Consider the following 14,527-nt stretch of genomic DNA (forward strand, 5'->3'; position numbering starts at 1 on the left):
GGTGACAATTAATGGTTGATCGCGAGAGTTTGCTCACCCAATGTACGCTGCGGCCTATTGCAGCAATTCCGCGTGTCTGGCACAACACTGTCAGCGCGAACGCATGCATATTCAATATCCTGTATTTGTACATAGTGTACATTGCCACCCTACCGCTATCCTTTCTTACTATCACTCCCCCCTTTCTTTCCCTCTCCCTGTCCTCTCCCTGTACTTTTATTCCCGCTAGCCGCAGCTCAGGTACTTCAGGTTTCTATGGCAGATGCCGAGGCTAGCAACATCTGTTCCTTCCATTTTTGTTTTGATTTTTTATTTTTCTGAACAAGAAATAGCCACTAACAAGAACAACAACATAACGCATGCAGTCCACATCTCTCTCTCTCATCACCCCACCTATACCTATAAGCTCGATTCAGGCGTCCACTAACCCAGGGAGCCAGTAATGCGCACTTCCTTTCCTTAAAACCATCGGAGTGTAAAACGTTGTCAGCGCCAACGCCAATGAACATAATATACGCCGACGGCCTATGGCTTCAGTGCTACGCTTCTGCCACATCGTTGTGAATGCAAACGCATGCAGAGCACACCTGTCACTACCGCCACGTAGCTTAAAGCACGACTGAGGCGTCCACTGTTCCAAGAGGGCAGTTATGCGCCTTTCCTTCGCTTTCCAAGCTGCCGCGCTCCATCGGTTTCGCAGCGTAAAGCGCGAATAAGGTGTCCATTGTCCCAGGGGGCCAGTTACGCGCCTTTCGTTTGCTTTCGAAGCTCAAGGTAATTGGAAGGTGAAAACTGGTCGTATGCGAAGGCTGCTGTAGGTACCGTAGTGAAGCTTTCGCTTCAAAATCAGCAGACGGTTTAGCATGGCTAAGCGCGGAATATCGTGCATTAGCAGTAGTTATGGTGGGAACTTGAGGGCCTTACGTGCTGAGGACATTTGACCTAAATGCCTTTGCCACACAGGCATTTGACCTAAAGACCTTTACCTGGAGGACATTTACCACGAAGGCCTTCACCCTAAAGGCCCCTTACCGTTAGCCCAGGTGTACCCTTCACCCAGGGGGCATGCCTGCCAGGTGTACACACTGACAGGTTGCCCGCAACCCGGTGGGCAGGTGGGCCGCCACAACGCACGCTTCAGATACACACGTACGGTTTTCGTAAAGAAATATGCACCCCTAGAAGTTTTCTTTTGAGCCTTGCAGCATGGCTCGTTTTGTACAGTCAGCGGCCCTAACATCACAAAGGCAACTCGCGTCCTCGACCCTCCCAAACTCATAGCTCCGGCTGGGAAGGAAACCCCCTGGGTTGTGCATTTCGGAAAAAAAGGCCCCAAATCGGGAAATGTGCCTAGTAGTGCTACCGCACTGAAAAATCTGAAGCACCAGGTGCACGATAAGGAAACTACACGCTGTTGTGTGCGACGAGATTTTATACTGATCAAGCAGAGTCAGTGCGTTCACCAGTCGCTTCGCAAGCACAGCCACCACGATCACGCCTCCATATGACGTAGAACGATTTATTTATAATACACATCTCTGTAAGACCAGGTCTCAGTTATGTTGGCGAGCAATACCCTTTATACGGAGCAGCAGAGTGGACAATTTACAGGCTGTTCTTTCTTCACTTTCCCCAGGGGCCGGGCGGCCGCAGCACGGCGTGAAGGGGGCCCATGGCTGCTGGCAGGAGCCATTCCAAAAGGGCTGCTCCTGACAACAATGACACCGTCAAGGTGCTCACTCTGTTTTTCATTCCCCGCGGGGCCAGGCCGTGTTCCCGCCATTTCTGTGATGAAAAGCTGATGATAATGTCCTGAAATGTCCGTCGACACAGCATATGATTTTAGGCCGCCAGAAGGTTGTGCGAACTGTTTTATGAACCGTCATGCTCCTTTTGTTCTTTGTTCATTGCGTACGAAATGTAAACTTAAATGCCACCTTTGTTATTTTACCCGTTATCAAAGGAGTGATAGAACGGTTTTAAATTTTTGCTGGGATCAGGCCTGTCTGGAACGTACCTCCACATGCGGACACAGCTAGGACAGGGGCGCCCTAACACGGTGAACTGCAACCTTCAAAGTGGTGCACGATAGTCTAATGGTGGCCTTTATTGATAATCAATGGCGGACTTACCACTTTACAAACAAAGGATTACGAAGAAAAAAGAGCTAGAACACATAGCGCTGAGGTCGAACGAAAGCTTTATCGATACAACACCGATCTACGAACACTTGAATGCGCAAAAGTCGACAAGAACACCGAAGACGCTTGAAGTGGCGATGTGAGGTATGCTCACAGCAGTTGCTGACAGGTAATTCATCCAGTCAGGGACGGTGCACACTCGAAATGCTCTTCAAGCCGTTCAGTCTTGCATGTTTCCATCAGGTCACGAAAAATCGGATTACCATTTCTGTCCAGATTGACGCACTTTTTCCGGCATATGGACCTGTAGTATTAGCAATGAAACGCGATATATGGCAATGCGTACAATTGTGTTAACCTATCATTAAGGGGCTCCGAAGCAATTTTCCCGCCCACTCCGCCTGCCATCGCAGTGGGATAGTTCGGCAGTCAATATAAAAGGCCGGTATTTGCCTACTTTTTACCCCCGGCGGCACGAGTGTGTCTTGAAATGACTGAGCGACTTCTCTAAACGCCAAGTGCTTACGAGGTCTCCGGGAAAATATACTACGGTGGGCTTGACACAAGGGGAGTATTAAACCACAAGTCTACCGAGGCTACATGCAGTGGGCCTAAAAGTTTGCGCAGGTCCCAACGAAGCTTAATTGTTTGGCAGTCTCAGCATCTCAGCCCTGTACTTACTCGGACTGCCTCCTCTTCTCGGCGGGTGCTTACAGCTTTGTCGTGACCATTGTGAACATGCACATGGAGGAAAAGGGTTCATCCACGACTGCGTGAATTCTCCGTCCATGCTTTGCCCTTGACGAGAGAAGACCTGTCAGAAGCTGCACTGTCAGCGAAGCATTCTAGCGAAGTGGACGAGTAGGTGATGAATATTAACACGGTAACAGCGAACAAAACGAGGAACGAACGCAAAAAGCACGGAATTCACAACTGTCGTTTTTATTCGGAAATTCGCTTATCCGCGGCGGAATAGTGTTCAATTGTGATTTTTAAGAATAAAAACGCCAGCTCGAAGTTGAGCGCTCGCCTGTCTCCTTCTTGGCTCTTGTATGTCGTTTTTTGCGCACTTGCCTTATTTTTTATATCAACGAAGGCCACTTCATGGCCTCTTGAATACTCATTGGCCTCTTAGGCTAAAAGAACAGCTTAGGTTACGACCAATGCACTGCATACAGCACCACGTCCTTGGCAGCTGACGCAACGCTTCTCGTGGCTCATTTAATGAGTGTGGGTGTCTCCACTCACTTCGTTCTCTGCACCCTTCTTGTCCGGTGTAGAAAGTTCTTGTACTTTTTTTCAACGATCACCCAAACTCTGGACATTGGCCTGTTGACGATGGATACTGCGCCTTGCCTCTCCTCATAACCGCCTCCCGCTTTAGAGCGTCTTGACTTATCCCATCACCTCCTCTTTAAGAGCTGGCAACATTCAGCCGGTGTTGGTGCGTCCACAATCCGAAATGACATGCTAAAATGTTGACATACCGACAAGCGCAGCCTTTGCTAAAAATGCTTCTCTGGGAGGTGTGTGGACGAAGCCGAGGAGAGAACTCCCTCAGGTTATATATTCATGGGGCGCAGTGGATTGCAATATATTTGAGTACCAGATTACGCGTAGAAAAAATTTTGTGTGAGTACTGTAGGTAACCCTATTGCGAAAAGAATTACCTACAAACGGCTGTTGTGAGAGGGCCTCAGGTAATCGCCCCTGGCGCGAACGGTCTTTGTTTTTTTAGCTTGTGCTTACGAATTGCAGTCGGTGACATATAGATGAATGCTCTGTTCATAAATTTTAAGTTCCAAGTTGCTGTTCTGCTGGCACGAAGTTTATTAAGCGGAGTGTTTTCCTTCAATTGCTTCGTCGTCGCCCTTCCGTTCCGCTGTCAATTACTACCGACTAGCCCAAAGGCCTGTCTTGACCGCCCCACTAGCAATGAATCTCGAAGCGTCTAAGTTTCTGTTCAGCTGGTTCCTGTGAGCTGCCTTAACGGAGGATACGGCGGCTTTGTTGTGTTCGCGCTACAGCAGCCGCAGTGGCAGGACCGGGATCCGGGCGGTCCTCGGGAGGAACAGGCGTCAGGCCTCCCCAGTGCCTGGGTGGCCGCCATCACCGTCAACGTGGTCCTGGTCGCCCTGTTCCTCGTCTTCGTTCTCTACTGCTACATCCGCAGCCGCAAGCGTGAGCACGGCCTTCATTTTTGAAATGTGGCTCGGCATTTTGCGTTAAGTTTCTCTAGCACATTTTAGTCCCCTGGAAAACCATTCTTTCGCAGTCGCGTTGCGTCGCTGATCCACCCATACGAAGAACGCCAGCACTTGTGAAAGCATCCGCAGAGCCTTTGCTGTGGGCCATACTGGCACGTTGCGCAGGTGCCAAGGGTGCTCCTTTCCCTGAGCTTCACGGCGGCTTCGAGACGCAGCTGGACAAGGCGACCACGCAGCCGCTAGCCCTTGAGGCTCCTCGCCGAAGCCCGCTCGCGTCCCCTGTCGCCGTGGAGCCCCGGCAGCTCGACTTGCCCGCCATCAGCACGCACAGCGCCAGCGTGCACAGGTATAGATCCACCGGAATGGCACAATGGCTTTTTTTTCGCCGGTGTACTTTTAAGGTCTTTAATGCCTCACCGTTGTCGACAGAAGGTTGTCAGCAGAGGTGTCACGCTTTTTCTAGTCAGACCAGAAAAAAAATCTTTGTGCACGATGGGATTCGAACCACCATCCTTCCGTTGCGCAGCCGAGCATGCTAACGGCTACGCTACTTGCTTCCAATGCATGTGTAATTGGTTTGGTTTGGTGTTTATTTTCTTTCAAAATGAAAGGGGAAGCCAAAGCAAAAGGCGGTAGGCCTGACTAAGCCTTGGCTCCCTGATGCAGGCGGCAGCACACACCTTTAGCGCTTTTGTAGGACAAACAATGACACTAAATAATATAACAACAATATGACACAAACAAGCATGAATTGAATACATCACCTGATACCTCAATCAGAAAATACAAATAAAGTAGCAGTAGAGAGAAGACAGTAAGTGACAAATTTTAAGCCACAGAACGTTTATATGGAAACAAAGCCAGTAGTCAAAAACACATACAGGGTCTGTACTGAAAGTAGTAGGACTGGTTTTTTCCGGGGCGAACCGGCGGACGAGAGGCGGTCTGCGCGTGCAGGACCGTTGAAGGGGGGTATTGGGAATGCTGGGGAAAACCGGCAGTCGGCTCTCGGCCGTTGAAGAGAGCAGGTCGCTTGTACTGTGAACCCCTGTCAAAACGTCTCGTCACGCAGAATTATGGAGCGTTTACTGGATCAACGATACGCGATCAAGTTTTGTGTAAATCTTGGTAAAATGGGCAAATAGACTCACGACATGATTAATGAGGCCTACGGTGACGCTGCCATGGGTAGATCCGATATTTTTTGAGTGGCACAAGCTGTTCCGAGAAGGTCAGGAAAGAGTGGAAGACGACGACCGCTCCGGACGCCCTTCGACCAACAAGACCAACGAAAATGTGTAGCAAGTGATACATTTACTGAACAGTGATCGTAGGATAAGTATCAGAATGATTGCTGTTGATTTGAGCATTCCTCAAACCCAAGTTTTTGAGATATTGACAGAAAACTTAGCCATGAGGAAAGTGTGCGTGAAGTTTGTGCCGGGAGTGTTGTCAGAGGAGCAAAAGGCGAACCGGAAGGCGATCTGCCAGGATCTTTTTCATCATGTGAATGAGGACCCGGATTTTTTGCCCAGCACATGGCGGCAACGCTGCCTCAGGCCCCTTACAGCCCCGACTTGGCCCCGCCATACTTTTTTCTATTCCCGAGAATAAAATCGACGCTCGAGGGGAAACATTACGGATCGGTAGAGGCGGTTCAACAGGCCGTGACGAGGGAGCTAAAGAGCATTCCGGTCCAGGCTTTCCTGGAGGCGTACAAAAATTGGAAAACTCATTGGCAGCAGCGTGTAGGTGCGGGAGGGTGCTACATTGAAAATTCAAATCGTTTGTACTATTTCCTTGAATAAATTTTATGAAAAAAAAATGAGTCCTGCTACTTTCAGAACAGACCCTGTATTATAGCGAGTGTAGGCCACAAAACTATACAGGGTTCTCTTCCAAATGTGTTTTTATACATTTTTTAAATACCTTAGCTGATGACAAGAATTCCCGTTCTAGTGATGCTTGGTTGATGACAAATGGCACCTGGAAAGTTAGTTTCTGTTTCCCATAGTTAGTCCGAGTGATGGGTGCAAGCTTTTTCATGTTATCAGATGGTACATTATGGCAGGCCTGTCAGGTAGAGTGGCATACAATCTGTTACGGTGAATATACTGCAGTAAACGAAAATAATAAATTTGTTTCGCTGGTAGAATAGCATATTTTTTGTATAAGGGTTCCGTAGACAAATCTCGCGGTCTCCCTTAATAGCGTTCAATGGCTCTTAGAGCTTTGTTTTGGAGAGCAAGCAACCTATTAAAGTTACCAGATCCGGTAGTTCCCCAAACAAGAATACAGTATATTTTCGAATAAAAAAGAGCATAATGGAATGAAATCTTGAGCCAAGTGCGTAGAATGAACTGTAGTAGAATGGAAAGTTGGGCGAGTTGGTATACGTTCATTTTGGGTGGAAAAAACAGCGCGAAAGGGACGGAAGACAAAGATGAAGGAAACCACACGGACAAGCGCTGACTCACAACTATTTTTTATTCAGAAAAAAACAGACATTTATAGTTAAAAAGTCACATGACCTGACGTCACTCGCGCACATGCCCAGAATACAACAGTCTAAGAACTATATCATCAGTCAAGATTAAAACCTTACAACGCGATTTCAGAACACTGTGATTAACCGAAAAAACACGAGACAGCCAGAAACAAAAACCAAAGCACTAAAAAACAAAACACAAATCACGTGTTGTCAAGAAACGCGACCTCTTTATCGACCATCAATAAGGAAGGCTGACTGACGCATTCATCCCGTCTTTTCCGAATATGATATGCCTCAATGAGCTCCCTTGTCGTCTTATCTCTATGGCGGAATAAAATACGTGTGTGCGCGACTAAAGGTCTGCATACTTTCTTATTTTCAATCTTGCAAGCTTTGCAGTGCTCTTTTAGATGCGAATAGTTTGAATCTGATAGTGAACGAAGATGCTCCCTAAGTCGAATATTTATACATCGGCCGGTCTGTCCTATATATACTTTTTTACATGAAAGAGGAAGTTCATACACAACTGAATATGCGCACTCTACACACCTTGATCTATGGGAAACCAAACAACGAAATGGGCTAATTCTTGATATATTGTCATGGCGGTTCCCTATCATGCGACAAAGCCCCCCCCCCCCCCCAACAAAGCCCCCCCAACAAAGCCCCCCCCCCCCCCCCCCCCCCCAAAATAGTTGTGAGTCAGCGCTTGTCCGTGTGGTTTCCTTCATCTTTGTCTTCTGTCCCTTTCGCGCTGTTTTTTCCACCCAAAATGAGCCAAGTGGGTATTAAGTTAGTAACTTTATAAAGGCATCCCACAGTTTTACTGAGATCTTTCACTAAATTTAAAACATGCACATTCCATGAAAGGTTTGCATTGAACCAAACACCTAGAAATTTGTGGTTGAAGACTTTTGTTATAATATTGTTTTTATATTTTATAACTACAGCACATTGTTAAGTAGAGTTGATGGGCCTAAATATTATGTATGTGGTTTTCGTGAGATCCAGGCCCAGTTTATTTGCCATCAACCAATTCTCTAACCTATTTAAATAATCACTGACCTTTATTGATATATTAGTCAAGGAACATTTTGTGAAGAAGGCATTAGTATCATCAGCATACACTATTAGATCGGGCGAATCAGGAATATTAGTTATGTCGTTAATATATGTTATGAATAACAATGGTACCAGAATTGATCCTTGGGGAACATCTTGTTTTAATAATAATAATCTTTATTTCCATCGGTATGATGGAGGAGGTTGTGGGTTAAAGCTGCTCGTAAACGGCAGCTTGACAAAGGCCCACAGCCCCTCTCTACAGGGCAACAGCAGCAAGGCATGGAACAACATAAATATACACATCTAAACTCTTCGCGATTTAGCAGAGCCAAAATAAAGTACAGTAGAAAAAAAAAGAAGAAAAACAACAACAATGCAATAAATACAGAGGGCACAAAGAGGTACAATAAACAAAAGATTAAATATACATATCATAGGAACACAGGTACAATTTTTAGGAGTGTATGCAGTGAAGCTGTCGTAATTCGCGTTTAGATATATTAAACAGGTCAGTCCAGGATTTTTTATAGTTATTTAATAGTGTTGGAAGGGTGAAGGATAATTTTTCCATTGCATAGTTGGTTCTAGGAGTTGGTACAATGCACTCCTCTTTATGATGGGGAGGATAACAAACAGTTCTTTTTTCCAGTAAGACAACTCATGCAAAGTTTCAAGATGATTTTTTAATTCGCGCTGGAATGCAAGTGTTAGCTTATAATTGTATAGATTGAATACTGGTATTATGTTTGCTTTTGATAAAAGACCTTGCGAGTGACTGTTGTATGATTGATTGAAAACTCCTTTGCCTATTTTCGCACTGTTTTGCCGTCCACGGCTGCTTCCCCGTCTACTCACTATATCGACGTCTGCGCTATTTCGGCGTTTCTTCCACATTTTTGGCTCTAATTAATTAACTAATCATCCTATCGACATAATTTTTTTTAGCAGCATCCCCTCACATAATCCTCTTTCGATTGCAGCCATTCGCTTGATGCTGCCTCTTCTGAGAACGTCACAGCTGCTGCGTACACGTTTTGCGGACACGTTTTGACGACACGACCCCACCGACTTAGCCTAGAAATGCTTTCGCATTAATAATTAGAAACTTATGATGTTTGCAGCTGCGCTACTTTGTATCATCTTGTGCTGCCACCACTCTTCTCTGAGTAGCATTTTTGCAAAGTCTTGTGCAATGTTTCCTTTTTTTTTTTCACCGAACCGCTCAGCGGATTCTGGCTGATATCTCCTTGGCATTCCTCTAAACCCCCATCCATACCCGTTTCTCTTGGATGTTGCCTCCTCGTTGCGCAGGGGTCAAGCGCTTCACACTTTTCACCGGAATGCGGTCATGAGCGACATGGCAAAGATAACTCCCATCGGTTTTTAAGAAAGCCCTGAAGTACTGGGGGAAAGGAATTTTCCGACATCATACCCGCCTGTTGAAAGACTTCCAAATCCGCCTCTCTCTAGTTTCTTTGTCCTTCCCTCCTGATATGTTCGCGCATTATGACTACCTGCCTCCACGTTTGGGGGATCGCCTTTTGAACTTGTCATCGTATCTCCCTCCCCCTTCCTCCTATCTTGTTAGCACTGGTGCATTACGCTATTCCTGTACCTCGCGCGCGCTTTAAAAACTGTTTCGAATGCTCTAGTAATTTTGAAACTTTTGAAAAAGGATGGCCCTCCAGTCGAAACGTCATGATTTAAACCCTGTTATGGTTTTCAATATCTGGTGATTTTTTCTTATATTGATCAATCAATTGTCTAGAAATCACCTTTGATTTATTGTTGCAGTTTTTATTTACAGAGGCAATTTACACAGGCAGGTTGACCCGAGCTTTGTGCGTCAGCGGGAAGATGCCGAGCTTCTTTTTGTGTACCCACTTGGTTATTCTTTCAGGGTTTATAGGTAGCGCGTAGGAACGAAGGTAGCCTAAAATCAGTGAGGAGAAAACTGGGCATAGGTAAAAACCAGATGTATGCGCTAAAAGACAAATAGGGCAATTTCATGAGCAATATGGATAAGATAGTTGAATTAGCCGAAGAGTTATACATAAATCTATACAGTAGCGAATGTAATCATCAAGTCACTGAGGGAGGCAGTCGAGCACAGCAATGGGACATCCCGCCAGTAACGAAGGAGGAAGTAAAGAAAGCCTTAGGAGGAATGCAGAGAGGGAAAGCAGCTGGTGGGGATCAGGTAACAGCAGATTTGCTGAAGGACGGAGGAGAGATTGTGCTACAAAAACTAGCCACCCTGTATACGCAATGCCTTGTGACCTCGAGAGTACCAGAAGCTTGGAAGAACGCTAACATTATCTTAATTCATAAGAAAGGAGACGTCAAGGACTTGAAGAATTACAGACCGATCAGCTTATTGTCCGTTGCCTACAAGGTATTTACTAAGGTAATCGCTAATAGAGTCAGGAAAACCTTGGACTTTAGTCAACCAAATGATCAGGCAGGCTTTCGTAAAGGATACTCGACAATAGACCATATTCACACTATCAATCAGGTGATAGAGAAATGCGCAGAATATAACCCACCCCTATATATAGCCTTCATTGATTACGAGAAAGCATTCGACTCAGTGGAAACCTCGGCTGTCATGCAGGCATTGCGGAATCAGGGTGTGGAAGAGTGCTATGTGAAAATATTGGAAGATATTTATAACGATTGCACATCTACTATAGTTCTCCATAAAGTCAGCAATAAAATTCCAATACGGAAAGGTGTCAGGCAGGGAGACACGATCTCGCCAATGCTCTTCACTGCCTGCTTACAGGAGGTATTCCGGGGACTGGAATGGGAACAGTTGGGGATAAGAGTTAATGGAGAATACCTGAGTAATTTGCGATTCGCTGATGACATTGCCTTGCTAAGCCACTCAGGACAAGAATTGCAAAGCATGATCAATCAACTAGACAGGCGGAGTAGAACGGTGGGGCTAAGAATTAACATGCAGAAAACCAAAGTAATGTTCAATAGCCTTGCAAGGTAACAGCAGTTCGCAATTGGTAGCGAGGTGCTGGAACAAGTAAGAGAATATGTCTACTTAGGGCAGGTAGTGACCGGAGATCCGGATCATGAGAGGGAAATAACTAGAAGAATAAGAATGGGGTGGAGCGCGTATGGCAGGTTCTCTCAGATCATGAATGGTAGCTTACCAATATCCCTGAAGAGAAAAGTATATAACAGCTGTATCCTACCGGTACTCACCTATGGGGCAGAAACGTGGAGGCTAACAAAGAGGGTTCAGCTTAAGTTAAGAACAACGCAGCGAGCTATGGAAAGGAAAATGATAGGTGTAACGTTAAGAGATCGGAAGAGGGCAGAGTGGGTGAGGGAAGAAACGCGGGTTAATGACATCCTAGTTGAAATCAAGAGGAAGAAGTGGGCTTGGGCAGGGCATGTAATGCGAAGGCAAGATAACCGCTGGTCCTTAAGGGTAACGGAGTGGATTCCAAGAGAAAGCAAACGTAGCAGGGGACGGCAGAAAGTTAGGTGGGCGGATGAGATGAAGAAGTTTGCGGGGATACAGTGGCGGCAACTAGCAAAGGAGAGGGTTAATTGGAGAGACATGGGAGAGGCCTTTGCCCTGCAGTGGGTGTAGTCAGGCTGATGATGATGATGATGAGGTAGCGCGTGACTCCACCCCGTTCGCAGATGAAGCCCTCTGGGTCGGTCGGTCGGTCGGTCGGATATCCCGAGAGTGGAAGGGCTTCAGCCGTGCGACATGCACGACGGGTATTCCTAGAACGGCATCCTTGCGTAATAGATTGGGGAGAGACCCCATAGTTCAGATCATTGAGGTGAGCTCGAACGATGAACGAGCCTGTGTATTGGGACAGCAGCCTGTGGGATAAACCACGCTTGCGGAGAGGCGCCCACAACCATACAACGTCACCGGGCAGTTAGGAGACATCCTTGCGCCGGCAGTCGTAACACTGCTAAGAGCGGTCCTGCGAGGCCAAGATGCGTATCCGGGCAAGCGTACGGGCTTCAGCGCGGCATAGGTTGCTTGATAGAAGGCTCGGTGTCGAGAGAGAAAGTCCAGATGTGGTCATGGGAGCTTCAAGGCGGATGGACATAAGGAAGAAGGGCTGTGACGTTCCCGCCTGTCGGGGGTCAGTCACAATGCAACACAGTTGTTTGTTGCTATCTACGGGTTCTGCTGAAGCGAGGAGAATTGAGCCAACACACAACGCCTCCGAGTCAACCTAATTTATTCACACTCTCTGCCTGAAGGTGTAACTGGGAGTTCCGCTCACCGCTGTCTTGTATCAGGCGTCGCGGTGCAGTCCGGCCAACAGGTGCCTCGCTCTCGGCTGCTCTGGCAGGGTGGCGCTCAGGCTGGTGGCGGTCCCACGTTTCGGTGACTATGACGGGTGGTGGCGTCAGGCTTCTTGGGCGTCTCAGCTGGCGGTACTCTGACGGGTTGTGGCGTCCGGCTTCTTGGGCGTCTCGGCTGGCGGTACTCTGACGGGTTGTGGCGTCCGGCTTCTTGGGCGTCTCGGCTGGCGGTCAGTTTACAACGGATGCCCTCGGGTCCGGCCTCACCGACTACAGACCAGCGCGATCTGCCCCCGTCCGTACACTTCGCCCGTCTCTGCCCGTTCTCCTTTGTCTCTCTGTCCCCAACGCGTCTCTCTGAGGACTCCCTTTCTTTCCTTCGGTGTCCTCCTCGCCTCCTCTGCTGGGAGCCCTCTTGGTGCTAACTTGCCGGCCTCCCCCGCCACCTCGAGCCATTAGTAAGGCCGTCGCGCTGCAAGACAATGCAGGCCAGTGGGCCCGCGAACTCCGGGAAGCTGTTTGTGCCGCGAGCGTTCCGGCCTACCCTCCGCGCCGCAAGGTGCCGGCCTCTTCGCGAACGCGGAGCTCATGTTCAGCCGAAGACGCACTCCTCTCGAAGTTGACATATTTATGAGGGTCACGGCTGTCCTCTCTCTTCTCGCATTGGAACCCGGGGTGGTCTCTTCCAAGAACCGCGGCTTGGTCACGCGACCACGGCATTCGAAAACTTGGCCGTCAACGGACAAAGGGAGTCCTCCTTTAGCAGCGGAAGAGAGCAGCTGCCCGGGGAGACAGTCTGTTTTCCAAGGGCCTGGGACCCTCTTTTCTTTTGAGTTAACTTCCCTTAATAAAGACCCAACTCCTAGCCTTCTCCGAGTCCACAGCCCGTACCTCGCAACAAGGCCGCCTGCAGGCGTGCATGCGCGCACACACAAACGCACAAACGCGCCTGTCTCTGCGCCAAAGGGGGGTGGGGGGTGAGTTGGGGACGCGCTGCAAAACGGGCCGCAGGGATGCGTGTGGTCGCGCTGGGCGCCCCGCGCGGCCTCTCCTCTTTTGCCCTCTGGCTATTTCGCACGTCTTTGTGTTGCGCCCGCTGCATTCCACACAACCGCCTTCGCTGACGGGGCAGGGCGATAATTTTGAGCCAGACACAGTGTCTCTGGTGTTAGTCGATGGAGAGAGTTCTTTTGGGCCATGCCTAGGCCTCCCGTACACAGTCCTTCACAGGGCTATAGGCAGTTGTTTCATGCCTCGGCGTGTTATAGGCATATGTAATGAAGGGAAGCACGTCTTCGCAGTTCTTATGACGGGAATCGACATACATTGCAAGCACGGTCGTGAGTGACCGATTGGTACGTTCAACGAGTCTATTCGTCTGGGTGTGGTACGCCGTCAAGTGGCGGAAATGGCAAGAGCAAGACGCAGAAGCTCTTCCACAACGTCTGCCGTAAACTGGCGGCAGCGGTCACTGATAACGACGCGAGGAGGTCTACGCAGGAGGATGACAGCATGAAGAATAAAGACTGACATCAGCATCGGTGGCGGAGGGAGGGTGGCGGTTTCGCATTTAACGGTTCAGGTGATTAACGCACACGATGGCCCATCGGTTACCGTTGGCTGAGCGGGAAAACGGGCCTAGCAGGTCGAGATCCATTTGTTCATATGGAGTGCTTGGAGGTGGCACAGCATTCAAGCGTCCCGGGGATGTTGTGGGAAGCTTGAAATGCTGACACCTTTGGCCAGTAAAAACGTTCTTTGGCGCGGTTAAGGGTCCTGGCAAACCCCAGGTGCTCAGCCATGACGTCATCGTGCACTGCGTGTAGAAAAGAGAAATAGAGAGTAGCCAGAACGATGAGATGGAAGTGTGCACATCCAGACGAGTAATTCGCGAATGCGGAAAGAGCTTGCGGATGTCGGGTCATGGGCTTCTGAAAAAAGCTGTTCCAAGTGCTAATCCTTGCGTTGTTCGGTGTTGAAAGTGCCAAGATCCGGAAACTCTTGCGAAAAGGCGGCGAGATAGTTGTTAAAGTTTTCGTCATCGGTAGTAGTAGCCGCGAGCTGCAGCCGAGAGAGGCAGTCCGCGTTGGCGGCCACTTTTGAAACACACTGTGAAGTTCAACTCTTGAAGGCGTTATGCCCAGCGGGTCAACCGACCGCAGGGGTCGGGCAGATGCACAAGCCAACACGATGGTCTGTGACGGCTGTAAAAACATGTGCATAAAGGTACGAATGAAATCGTTGTACGCCGAAAACTACGGCGAGACACTCTTGCCCTGTCACAGTGTATTTGCGTTCAGACTTGCTGACTTGCTGAGGGCGGGACTTTC

General features: G+C 48.4%; 1 protein-coding gene across 4 annotated transcripts in view; it reads left to right on the forward strand.

Moving 5' to 3' along the window:
• Positions 1-14,527, forward strand: part of LOC149349322 (uncharacterized) — an 88,677-nt gene that overhangs the window by 16,150 nt on the left and 58,000 nt on the right. For 2 of the 4 annotated variants that reach the window (XM_089578260.1, XM_089578258.1), the window contains exons 2-4: positions 1,637-1,732; positions 4,169-4,322; positions 4,514-4,694. In XM_089578260.1, the coding sequence (XP_089434386.1) occupies positions 1,673-1,732; positions 4,169-4,322; positions 4,514-4,694 (395 nt within the window). In that variant the 5' untranslated portion in view covers positions 1,637-1,672. Of the gene's footprint in view, positions 1-1,377; positions 1,733-4,168; positions 4,323-4,513; positions 4,695-14,527 lie in introns of those variants that run through there. The other 2 variants (XM_089578261.1, XM_089578262.1) reach the window with 2 other exon arrangements.

The sequence above is a fragment of the Amblyomma mixtum genome, chromosome 3, assembly GCF_055824585.1.
Source record: "Amblyomma mixtum isolate Tamu chromosome 3, ASM5582458v1, whole genome shotgun sequence".
NCBI lineage: Eukaryota > Metazoa > Arthropoda > Arachnida > Ixodida > Ixodidae > Amblyomma > Amblyomma mixtum.